This window comes from Prionailurus bengalensis, chromosome B2 (assembly GCF_016509475.1).
Source record: "Prionailurus bengalensis isolate Pbe53 chromosome B2, Fcat_Pben_1.1_paternal_pri, whole genome shotgun sequence".
Classification (NCBI taxonomy): Eukaryota; Metazoa; Chordata; class Mammalia; order Carnivora; family Felidae; genus Prionailurus; species Prionailurus bengalensis.
The window spans coordinates 122,162,035-122,174,363 of NC_057349.1; the positions used below are offsets into that span (position 1 = coordinate 122,162,035).

Consider the following 12,329-nt stretch of genomic DNA (forward strand, 5'->3'; position numbering starts at 1 on the left):
TGTTTTGGGTAGTACTGACATTTTGACAGTATTTGTTCTTCCAATCCATGAGCATGGAATATTTTTCCATTCTTTGTGTCTTCAATTTCCTTTGTAAGTTTTCTATAGTTTTCAGCATACAGATCTTTTACAGCTTTGGTTGGGTTTACTCCTAGCTATTTTATGGTTTTTGGTGCAAGTGTAAATGGGATCGATTTCTTGATTTCTCTTTCTGCTGCTTCATTACTGGTGTACAGAAATGCAACCGATTTCTGTACACTGATTTTGTATCCTGTGACTTTGCTGAATTCATGCATTAGTTCTAGCAGATCTTTGGTGGAGTCTTTCAGGTTTTCCATGTATAGTATCATGTCATCTGTGAAAAGTGAAATTTTGACTTCTTCTTTGCTAATTTGGATGCCTTTTATTTCATTTTGCTCTCTGATTGCTGAGGCTAGGACATCCAACACTACGTTCAACAACAGTGGTGAGAGTGGGCATCCTTGTCATGTTCCTGATTTCAGGGGGAAGATCTCAGTTTTTCCCCATTTAGGATGATATTAGTCATGGGTTTTACATATTTGGCTTTTATGATGTTAAGGTATGTTCCTTCTATCCGGGCTTTCTGGAGGGTTTTTATTAAGAAAGGATGCTGTATTTTGTCAAGTGCTTCTTCTACATCTATTGACTACACATTCTTTTCAAGGGCACTAAAAACTTTTACCAAGAGAGACCATATTAAGAATCACAAAATAATTCTCAATAAATTTAAAAAGATTTGGATCATTCAGAATATGTTCTTTGACCATAATGGAATTAGAAATCAATAACAGAATGATATCTGGGAAACTCCCTAAATATTGGGAATGAAATGACCCACTTCCAAGTAACCCAGGATCAAAGAATAAATCTAAAGAAAAATTTAAAAAGTGTTTTTGAAAGAAATGAAAATGAAACCACAATATATCAAAATTTGTGGAATGCCATTCAAGCAGTGCTTAGTGGGAAATTTATGGCACTAAATGTTTATATTAGGAGAGAAGAAAGGTATTAAATCGATGTCCACAGTTTCTACTTTAAAAATTGTGAAAAAGGACAAATTAAACCCCAAATAAGCCAAATAAAGACCAGAGTAGATACCAATGAAAGAGAAAATAGAGAAACAATAAGGAGAAATCAATGAAACAAAAATTTGACTCTTTGAGATCAAAATTGATAAACCATTATTAGCAAGGCTGATTGAAAAAAAAGAAATTATTTAGGCTGAGATTGCTCGCTGCCTTAAAAAAATAAATTACCAACAGCAGGGATTAGGGGGCTGCAACACTACTACAGATCCTATTACTACTGAAAAGATGAGGGAATATTATGAACAACATTATATCAACCAATTAAATCACTTGAGTGAAATGGACAAATTTCTTGAAAGAAACAAACTATCAAGGTTTACATAAGAAGAAACAGATAACCTTGAGAGCTCTAATTCTACTGAATAAATAGAATTTGTAGTTAAAAATCTTCCAAAAAAGAACATTCCAGGGCCAGACAGCTTTACCTGTGAATTTATCCAACATTTGAAGAAGAAATAAAATGATGGCCATGAAAGTGGTGGAGCTAAGGACTTCTGAATATTCTCTTCTCCAAATAAGCTAAGAGAAAACTGGCAAAAATGGTCAGAATCAGCATTTTCAGATTTCTAGAAATTAGTCAAAAGCTTGTGGCAACTGGGGAATGTTTATTCAAGAAAAATGGTTGAACCTTGGTAAAAGCAGAGAGCTCTGTGGCATTTTAACTTGACCTAGTCCCATACCCCACTGTAGCTCTGTGGTGGCCTTGAAGAATAGCCTGCAATTTATGGCGAAAGCCAGCAGCCCGGCAGCTACTGGAAGGAACAGAACAGGGATGGAGCTCTTTCAAAGCCTCATTTCTAAAGAACTATTTTACTTGATCTGTCTGGTGGTTCCTTGGAAGATACCACTTATAAGGCTGTCAGTACTTGACCTATCTCAGAGCTGGTCTTTTCCCTGGGAGGCACTTGTTAAAACAATTACAGTTAGCTTCATGGCTGCCTGAGCGATGGATAATAGAAGCCAAACAACAGACTAACTAAAAAAGGTGAAAAGGAAAAGTTGGGGGAGTAAGATGTCCACACGAGTTTTCCCAAGTTCTGACACTATTCAGAGAGTCTAGAAGGTCTCACACATGTACGGTTGTGAGCATGCACAGCAGAGACCTAAGAAGGCTTTACGCCTTCACTTCTGGCTGATCTTAATGCTCTGTGCTAATAGGAAGCAAAAGCGAACACAGAGTTGTCAACTGCTTGGCTAAATATCGAAGGTGTGCTCAATACCCCAAGAGACCCCTTAGCAAGACTGAGAGACTTACTGGTTCCAGGTGTTCAAGGAAATCTTTGTCCAATTAGCTGATCACTAGTCTAACCAAGCAGAGACTTCAGTGGCCAAACATTGTAATTATAGAGTTGTAGAAATTTGTTCAGAGAAGTTATTTAACAAATAACAACTATAATAAGTAGCATCAACAACAAACCCCAGGGAAGGGAAGAATCCAATTCTTAGAGTTGTCACATTATAGTCTTTAAAATGTCCAGTTTTCAACAAAAGATTACAAAGACATACAAAAAAACCAAGAAAGGATGGCCCATACAAAGGGAAAAAAATAATCAGCAGAAACTGTCCCTTAGGAAGTCTATACATTGGACTTTCTTGACAAAGACTTGAAATCTATTATTGTAAATATGTTCAAAGAACTAAAGGAAATTATGTCACTAAACAGAGAGTATCAATGAAGAAGTGAAAATTACAAAAGAAAAAATACCAAATCTACAGACTCTTCCAGAGAACAGAAGAACTAGAAATTCTTCTTAACTCATTCCATGAAGCCAGCTTACCTAATACCAAACCAGACTAAAACATTACAAGAAAACCAAAGACCCATATTTTTCATGAACAAAATGCGAAAAATGCTAAATTAAATTTTAGAAAATCAAGTTCACCAATTTATAAAAATGATAACATACCATGACTAAATAGGGTTTATCCTAAGAATGAATCGTTAGTTTAATATTTGAAAATCAATGTAATCTACCATATGAACACATTAATAAAGAAAAATCATGATTATGTGAATAGACACAGAAAGCGCATTTGACAAAAATCCAACATCCATTACTGACACAAACTCTCAGCAAACCAGGAAATGAGGGAATCTACCTGATAAAGGACATTTATAAAAAAAAACCTATGATAATATCATATTTAATGGTGAAAGACTGAATGCTTTCCCACTCATTACCCATAAAATCATGAAGAAGATAACGCTATCTACTCTCATCATTTCTATTCAACATTGTAACATTATACTGGAGGTTTAGCCTTTGCAATAAGGCAAAAAAAAAAAAGGCATCTGGTTTGGAAAGGAAGCAATTAAACTGGTTTTTATTTGTTTGATTGTCTATGTAGAGAATCTAGTAAAATATACTAAAAAGCTACTAAAACTCAAAAGACATTTTAGTAAGATGGCATAATGCAAGTTCAACATCCGACAGTCAGTAGTATTTCTATAAATGAGCAACAAACAATTATAAATATCATTTACATACGAAATACTCAGGAATAAATGGGTCAAACATCTGTAGGACTTACACCCTGAAAACTAAAAAAACAGTGCTGAGAGAAATTAACGAAGACCTAAATAAATGAAGAAATATGTTAATGAGTCAGATTACTGAATATTGTTAACCTGTCAATTCTCTCCAAAGTGGTCTGTGGATTCAAGGCAATGCCAATTGGAATCCAGTAGGCTCTACTGTAGAAGAAGCTTATTCTAAAAACCATGTGCGTATAAAAAAGACCTTGAATAACTAAATTGACATTGAAAAAGGACAAAGTTGGAGGACCAATAATACCTACTTCCAAGACTTCCAGTTTTATTATAAATCTCTAGTAATCAAGACAGTGTATTACTGATTAAAGACAGAAAACCAGATCAATGGATCAGAACTGAGTCCAGGAACAAATGCACACAGATACTGACAATCGATTTTCACAAAAATGCAAAAAGGCCATTCATCTGAGGCAGGATTGTTTTTTCAACAAATGGGGCTGGAACAACTAGAATATGCAAATGCAAACAAACCAAAATAGATGATCTGATCCAAACCTCATACCATATATAAAAATTAACACAAAACAGATCATACACTTAAATACAAAACCTGAAAATATAAAACTTTCACATGAAGACGTAGGAGAAAACTTCTGTGACTTTAGGCAAAGGATGCTTAGACAGTATAAAGCATGATTCATAAAAGAAAAAACTGATAAACGTCATCAAAATAAAGCTTGTTCTTTGAAAGCCACTGTTAAAAGAGAATGAAAAGGGAAAACAGAGGCTGGGAGAGAATATCTGCAAATTATGTATCTGCAGAAGAACATATTTAAAATATATAAAGAACATTGTGATGTCACACACCTCACAATGGCTGGGTCTGATTTCACAAAGTGGAGGTCGGGGTGGGGGGGTGGTGGTAAAAAAAAAAAGGCTGAAAAGTGGACAAAGCAAGAACTAAAAAAAAAAAAAAAAGTTTGCAAGCAACAGGTATTTTAAGGAAAAAAGGTAAACCACTTCCTTCTCGTGAAAAGGAAACTGGAGTCCGGAACAGGATTATTATAAAACTGGAATAAATATATAGTGGAAGAGTGACAGGATACTTAGAATTAACTCTTAAAGCCTTCATTGTATTAAGAAGAGATTTCGTTCATTCAGTTCCCATCTGAGTGTTCATAAAGGACTTTAATATTACTATCTGAATTAACTTTTCTCTGATCAAAGCTGTTAATGAAATAAAACATTCTATCTTTAAAAAAAAACCCCAACAAACTCAAGTTAAAACAGATTAATGACTAGGGAATACCGGATACTACTTATTAAGAATTGTCACATATTAATAGAAACTTCATTACCCACTCTCAGGCAGTAGATAATAACATCATAGGGGCATGAAGTACAAAAGGTGTAAGTTTCAGACTTTTAAGAAAATGCTTTGGTTAAATTAACCTATTGGGGTTTCTTCTTGATACCTTAAGAAGGGAGTACAGCTTTACTAAAATGTGTAAATATTACTTGCACAGAAGTGATTGACATTTCTAAAAAAAATAAAAATAAGAAAGAATAAAGAAGATAAGAAATTCAAGTGGAAGTAGTAAGAGGTAGTCCTATGTGGCTTATTTATATATTCTGGTCAACCAACTAAATAAGTTGCAAACTGAATGGCAAGACTGAAAGAAACAAAACAATTAGCCTTCAGGGGCGCCTGGGTGGCTCAGTTGATTAAATGTCCAACTCTTGATTCTGGCTCAGGTCATGATCACGAGATCGTGTGAGATCAAGCCCTGTGTCAGGCTCCATGCTAAGCATGGAACCTGCTTGAGATTCTCTCTCTCTGCTTCCTTCCCCAACTTGTGCTCTCTCTCTAAAATAATAATAATAAAAAAAAAATTAGCGTTCGTCCATTTACTTGGGTTCAATGGACTCATTTAGATAAATTAAAGAAATAAAGAAATGACTTTGTACATACGGGGCTATAATATTTCCACCTTCCACTTGCCTACAGTTTTCAGGTCATTAGAAATGTATCTTAATTCATCCCTACTTCTGAGAAATTACTAGTATAGGGAAAGCCCAAAAAGCTGCAGATGAACTTGAGCATTTAGACATATCTGAACTTCTCATGAAAATTTATTTTCAGAAGCTTTGTAAGTGTTCTATGCTCAAAAAGAGAAGTCAAGCTACCCTGACAGTCTTTAGGAGCTGGAACGTTTTGTGAGGTTTTTTAAAAATTCTAACCTGGAGAGCATGGTGTGGATCTGTGTATCACCGGAGAATAGGCATCCAATGCAGTCAGTGACTACAGACTCTCATTTGCATATTAGATACAAGTTTGAAAATTTTTTATAAAACATGTTCAAAAACACCAAGAGTACTGTTGCCATAATGTATTAAATATGGTATTTTAAATTTATTTTTATTTTTATTTTTGAGAGAGACAGAGAGAGAGACACACACACAGAATCTGAAGCAGGTTCAGGCTCTGTCAGCCCAGAGCCTGATGTGGGGCTCAAATTCACGAACCACTAGATCATGACCTGAGCTAAAGCTGGATGCTTAACTGACTGGGCCACCCAGGTGCCCCTAAATATTATGGTATGTTTTGGTTGTTGAAACAGTTTGTCCTTACTGTTCGTGTATTTTTTATATGTGTGATCTGTCATTGAGTATAAACTCTTTAGGGTCAATGACTGTATCATCAACTATTATCTAAAATTCCAGTGTTTTAGAGAATAGAACTGAAAACTTTCCTGGCAGATGTAACAAGAATGAAGATCAGAAAGACCTGGGATGTGTGTTTCATACGGGAGGCAGCAGGAAAGCCTGGAAAGAAAAGCAGATTAGGAAACAGAGGACCTGTGTTCTGGTCCTGGGTCTGACATTTAGTAACCACAGTGACTTGAGACAAATCACAGCCTCTAAGATCTAAGACAGGGGTCAGGATACTGGTCTGCAGGGAGACAGTGAGAACCAAATGTGATCCATGTGAGTGGCTGTGCTCTGAATTGATACAGGGCTATATATAGTTATATCATCATCAGATTTTCTCTTTAAAAGATTTTAAAGCTTCCAACAAAATGGCATTTTACCGGGAAGCCTGACAACACTAAATATAATTTAAAACAAACAGACAAACAAACAGCCCAGCAGTCTGGGGATCTTGGCTCCTGGTCTGTGCACTGACACAGAAGTGCCCTGGGAAATTTATGCAAGGCCTTTCCCCTTAGTTTTCTTGACTAGAAAACAGAGGGGATAGAGAATTTCTAAGGAATCTTCTAGGTCATGATTCTGTGACTCTTTAAAACACCATTTAAATTATGTTTGTCTTTCATCTGTAGAATAAAACATTATCTTGTGAAATAATGCATGGTTTTATTTGATAATTCCTATAAATTAGACTGTCATCTCCTTCAGAATTTTTGAAGTGAAACAGACATATTATTCTCCAAAATGTCAACATCAGTAGCAGGGTTAACCTGAACAAACATCTTCCTGAAGGAAATTCAGCTGGGATCATCCGGGTGCGTGTGTGTGTAAGCATGTACTCATATGCGTATGTGGGTATGGTTGGTGGTGGATGAACAGGAGGGCACGACAGATTATCTAGGCTGTTCGAGGCTGTTACCCTCTTGGGATAGTTTGCTAGTGATTGTGTGAATATGAAGTTTGGGCTGAAAGTTAGGTACAAAATGATCTGCACTGATAAAAAAAATGAGAAATAGGAAGATTTTTGATATAAGTTTTTTGAGGTAAAAGGGATTTTCATTTATGTATTAAACGATGCAGCAAGTACCAAATGAAACTACAAAAACTTTCTAGTGATCTTTTTTTAACAAATACCTCGAAACGAATTGCTTAAATATATTACGCGTTTGGAGAAAATATACAATGATAATGTTCTGGGTATTACTTTCTTTTCTTTAATGTCTCAAAATAGGTATTTCATAATTTTTTTTAAACCACACATCATCTCCGTGTTTTCAGTTAATGTCATTTTAAAATGTTACTCAAACAAAAATAAATGACAAAATTTAGTATGATATTTTAATTTTATTTAATATTATTTCTTGTAACTTAGTTATAATACATTCTCAAAGTCCAACCATTAAGATATTCTTACGGGCGCCTGGGTGGCTCAGTCAGTTTAGTGTCCGACTTCGGCTCAGGTCATGATCTTGCATGAGTTCAAGCCCCACGTCAGGCTCTGTGCTGACAGCTCAGAGCCTGGAGCCTGCTTTGGATTCTGTGTCTCCCTCTCTCTCTGCCCCTCCCCTGCTCTCTCTCTCTCTCTCTCTCAAAAGTAAATAAACACTAAAAAAATCAAAATAAAATATTCTCAAGCTAGCTCAACTCTTAAAAATCAATTATCTAAAATTTAACTTTCTTTTTTTAAAGTTTGAGATTTTTTTTTTGAGAGACGAAGAGAGGGAGAAGAGAGAGAGAATCTTTTCCTTTTTTTTTTTGTTTATTTATTTATTTTGAGAGGGGGTGCAGAGAGAGTTTGAAAGACAGAGGGAGACAGAGATTTCCAGACAGGCTCTGCATTGTCAGTGTGGAGCCCGATGTGGAATTTGAACCCACAAACCATGAGATCATGACCCAAGCTGAAACCAAGAACGGGACACTTAATTGACTTAGCCACCCAGGCACCCCAGGGAGAGAGAGAATCTTAAGCAGGCTCCACGTTCAGCGCAGAGCCCAACACAGCGTTCCATCCCACAAACCTGGGATCATGACCGGAGCCAAAATCAAGAGTTGAATGTTCAACCGACTGAGCCACCCAGGTGCCCCTGAAATTTAACTTTTGGTGTAATGTCATAAAAAGAGAAATGGAGAAATTGTCCTTAAAAAAACAAACAATACTTGTTTAGCGCTGCAAGTATTTAGAAGGAAAAGTTGCTTACTGTGTCACAGACTCTGAGCCCAGCCTGAAATCTTGGGACTTGTCCTTAATGACTGACCGCTGCAAAAGAAGAACAACAAACGGTAAGTACAAATGCAGCACAACGCAGGTAATAGTAGCAACTTGCTGAATGAGGAGAGAGCATGTTTGTTCTGAACATAAATGTCTACCAGCATAATGTTTTCACTCCTACGGACAACCAAGGAGAAAGTTCTCCAGATCATCTGAGCACTCTGTACGCATGTCAGTTTTCAGGTATGTGGCAAAAAAAAACGTCAGATACGAATCAGTGTAAACTAATCTAGAAACACCATATGGCATATCACTTAGGTTCTAAATGTATCTTTCAACATCGCATCCTTCGTTCCTCATCCTTTTGGCATACTTTATATTTTCATAGTGATGACACTCATGGAATTCTATCTAAAATTTTGGATCTGAAAACCCAACCTTCTACAAAATTTGTTCGGTACGTATTTTATTAACGGCACCTTTGTGAAGAAAACAAATTAAAAGTGCTTTCAGTGGTGTCAGATTATATTGTTATGTTTGATGGTTCCTCCAGAATTCCAGCATTAAGTCCAAATGAAAGTATACTGTGGGAAAATGGAGTTTGATATGAGACAGTATTTTATAAATCTACCCAACGTTGCTATAAAATTGACGACAAATATTTTTTTAAAGAGGTAATTACATGTTATGGAAAGAATCCATTTAAAATTCACATAGAAAATATACAGTTACTATGTTTTCAGCCATATGCAAATCAAAGAGATATACTATAGCCATCTAATTATTTAATTAAAAAAAACTGCAGAAAACAAAAACCAAGATGAAATCAAAGAAAAGGAGCACAGTCCTTAAGTTGTTTAAGTCTTAAGTTGTTTGAGTAACTACTGTTTTCCCAGTCTTATCTTTCCTGAAGATTGTTTTGCTTTTTAGATTTTGTCCCTCACAATCAGATTCTGCAAGATCATTCTTTAGCAAGATTTGGCACTTGAGTATCTTAAAACAAGTATTCTTTTTTTCTTTTTAATTAATAATGTTTATTTTTTAATTTACATCCAAATTAGTTACATATAGTGCAACAGTGATTTCAGGAGTAGATTCCTTAGTGCCCCTTACCCATTTAGCACCCCCTCCGCCACCCACAACTCCTCCAGTAACCCTCTGTTTGTTCTCTATATTTAAGAGTCTCTTATGTTTTGTCCCCCTCCCTGTTTTTAGATTATTTTTGTCTCCCTTCCCTAATGTTCATCTGTTTTGTATCTTAAAGTCCTCATATGAGTGAAGTCATTGGATATTTTAAAACAGGTATTATTAATCATAAAGATTTCAAGACGATACTATATTATGTAGTATTATTGCTATCTGCATAGCTTTAAATCAAGCATATAATAAAAACATAAAAGAACAAGAAGACTTAGTGGTGAAAGGTGGATCTTGTAGCAAGTGACTCAATTTCACAGAACAACCAAAGCACCAAGAACACCCTGATTTTTCCCTACTAGTGAAGATGATCTGACTTACTTAAAATGTGTTAGGACAAAAAGTACAAACACATGAAAAATTCAAATTCACGGACTAATTCAGATTGCAGAACAGTCTACCTGCCCTCAACCCAATAGCGCAAGAAGCAAAGAAAACCACCAAAATCTAAACTCAGAAAGCATCAATTATAACTGAATATATTTAGTTTTTCTCCCAGTCTTATGCAATAAATTCCAAAGACAGCAATCAAATTGATTTTAATTTTTACTTGGTCTAAGTATTACTTCTATCTCTTTGCTCATGGCAAGCCCAGCATCTTACCATATGTATACGTATGTATGCATATATATATAATGTGTGTATATGTTATATATATATATATATATAACATATGCAACTTTATAAAAGTCTGGATTAAAAAAACCCCTCAATGTAACAGCTCTGATCAGAATTTGAACCTACTTCAGAGGTTGAGGGAAGAGAAATAAGACTGAATTGTATATCACTGTTAAACAGTCAACGTCATTTTTAGTTATTTATCATGACCCTGACATATGAGTAACAACATATTGTCATGTGTAGGTCTTACCAAACCTGCTTTTAATAGTCTGTTCATCATGTGAAATGGATGCAGAAGGTTTGTCTTAAGTAGATTTGACACTGTCCCTGCCATCTTTCCTGCTGTATTACTGTATTACAGTAACTGGCCCATTTAAGTCCTTCTTCATATTGCAAAGGTGGCTTAAATTGTGTTCAAATCTTATGAATCCCAAGTTAACAGAGTATCCACATTACAAAGTTTTAACACTTATTAAAGGACACTTATTTAATTAGGACCAATATTCCACTTCTAAACACCTTTACTCACTCATTCCTTGGTCTCAGCAGCAGCACGCCATATGGGTAGTTACTCATGGAGGCAAGAAGGAGGAGGAAGAAGGTATCTCTGTGAGCTGTTTTGTTTCATTTCCTTGTTTAACAAAAAAGCCCCCACGGCTGTGATACCACCAGCCCACAGCACCCCCCATCATCCACAAGGCCAGGGAGCACGGTTGCCCTTCTTTCTCTCCTGTCCACACACACCTCTCAAGTTGTTTTGTGACTTCGTCTCCTCTTCACGGTACCCTTGATTTGGAGAGGAGGGGATGAAGAGAGGAAGAGGAGCAAAGCAAAGGAGATGAATGAAAGGACCAGAATCCAGGGGCTCCTGCTTCCCAAACCCTCACAGCTTCTTAGTGAGGCTTTTAAAATTAGATGCAGTGAGACTTAAACATGAAAGGAATGATTAACGAAATGATTTTAAGTGCCTCCACTGATCAAACGGGAGATTTACCAAGAAGAAAACAACTCATAAATAGCTTTGTAAGAGAAATGGGCCATGCAAACAACTCATCCAAGTATTTCTGTAAACTTGAAGAATGAATGTAAAATTAGGTAAATGTTCAATCAATGTCTGTTGTAGGTAGCACACAGAGAGCTTTAAATAAGGCAAATTTATGGTATCGTACAGCTCTATATTTATGTGTTTATAATACCTTCTGATATCTTCTTTTTCATATAATTAATATCTATTGTTTATTTATACCCATGTGGTAGAAATTTTTTAAAAAGAGAGAGGAAAACAACAACTAGAGCTGTGGCTAAATTGTAGTCGTGGCTCTGTCATTAGCTTTCCATGTGGCCTGAGTACAAGCCATTTCCCTTCTCTTGGGGTCTGTTTTTTACTTGAAAATGAACAGAAGGGGCTCCGAATAAAAGCGTGATCTATCACAGCACCATTCGCGTATTTTACAGATGAGGAAATGGAGGCCCAGACTCGCCAAGGCTACTGAAGTCGCCCAAAGGCTACAATTCTGGTTTTTCAAACTGATTTAACAACAAAACTATTTTTCAAAGACAGTTTTGCTTGGACCCCTCATATAGAGACACTTAAACGTGGAATTAGTCTAGGTGACGTTAGGTTTGGTGGCCTGGCAAACCCTGTCTTCCCAACTCTACTCCCCAGAACCCTAAAGAACAGGGTTCTACAGAGGAGAGTTTATAGACCACAGGACTAAACAAGCTCTTCCAGATTTCCTCTGTTGCTAAAATTCTGTTTCCAGGAGCACAATTTTACGATTTTATATATTCCCTTGATTCTTTGATTTTAGAATTTATTATTAGTTATGTGAATTGTATTTGATGCTGAATTATAATGCTTTTCCTTGAGGACAAAATAGTCCCGTGCATTAAGATGCGGTTTCTGGAAGTATATAAAAACACAAAGTGAAGGTTTTCATTTTGGTTCGTGATTTGTAGTTTTGGGTACTAACTGTGCCAGTTAGAAACA

At 36.0% G+C, this 12,329-nt stretch overlaps 1 protein-coding gene across 9 annotated transcripts in view; it reads right to left on the minus strand.

Moving 5' to 3' along the window:
• AHI1 (Abelson helper integration site 1) overlaps window positions 1–12,329 on the minus strand; it is a 210,805-nt gene that overhangs the window by 13,298 nt on the left and 185,178 nt on the right. For 7 of the 9 annotated variants that reach the window (XM_043593066.1, XM_043593069.1, XM_043593068.1 and 4 more), the window contains one exon: window positions 8,511–8,569. In XM_043593066.1, the coding sequence (XP_043449001.1) occupies window positions 8,511–8,569 (59 nt within the window). Of the gene's footprint in view, window positions 1–8,510; window positions 8,570–10,868; window positions 11,126–12,329 lie in introns of those variants that run through there. The other 2 variants (XR_006299149.1, XR_006299147.1) reach the window with 1 other exon arrangement.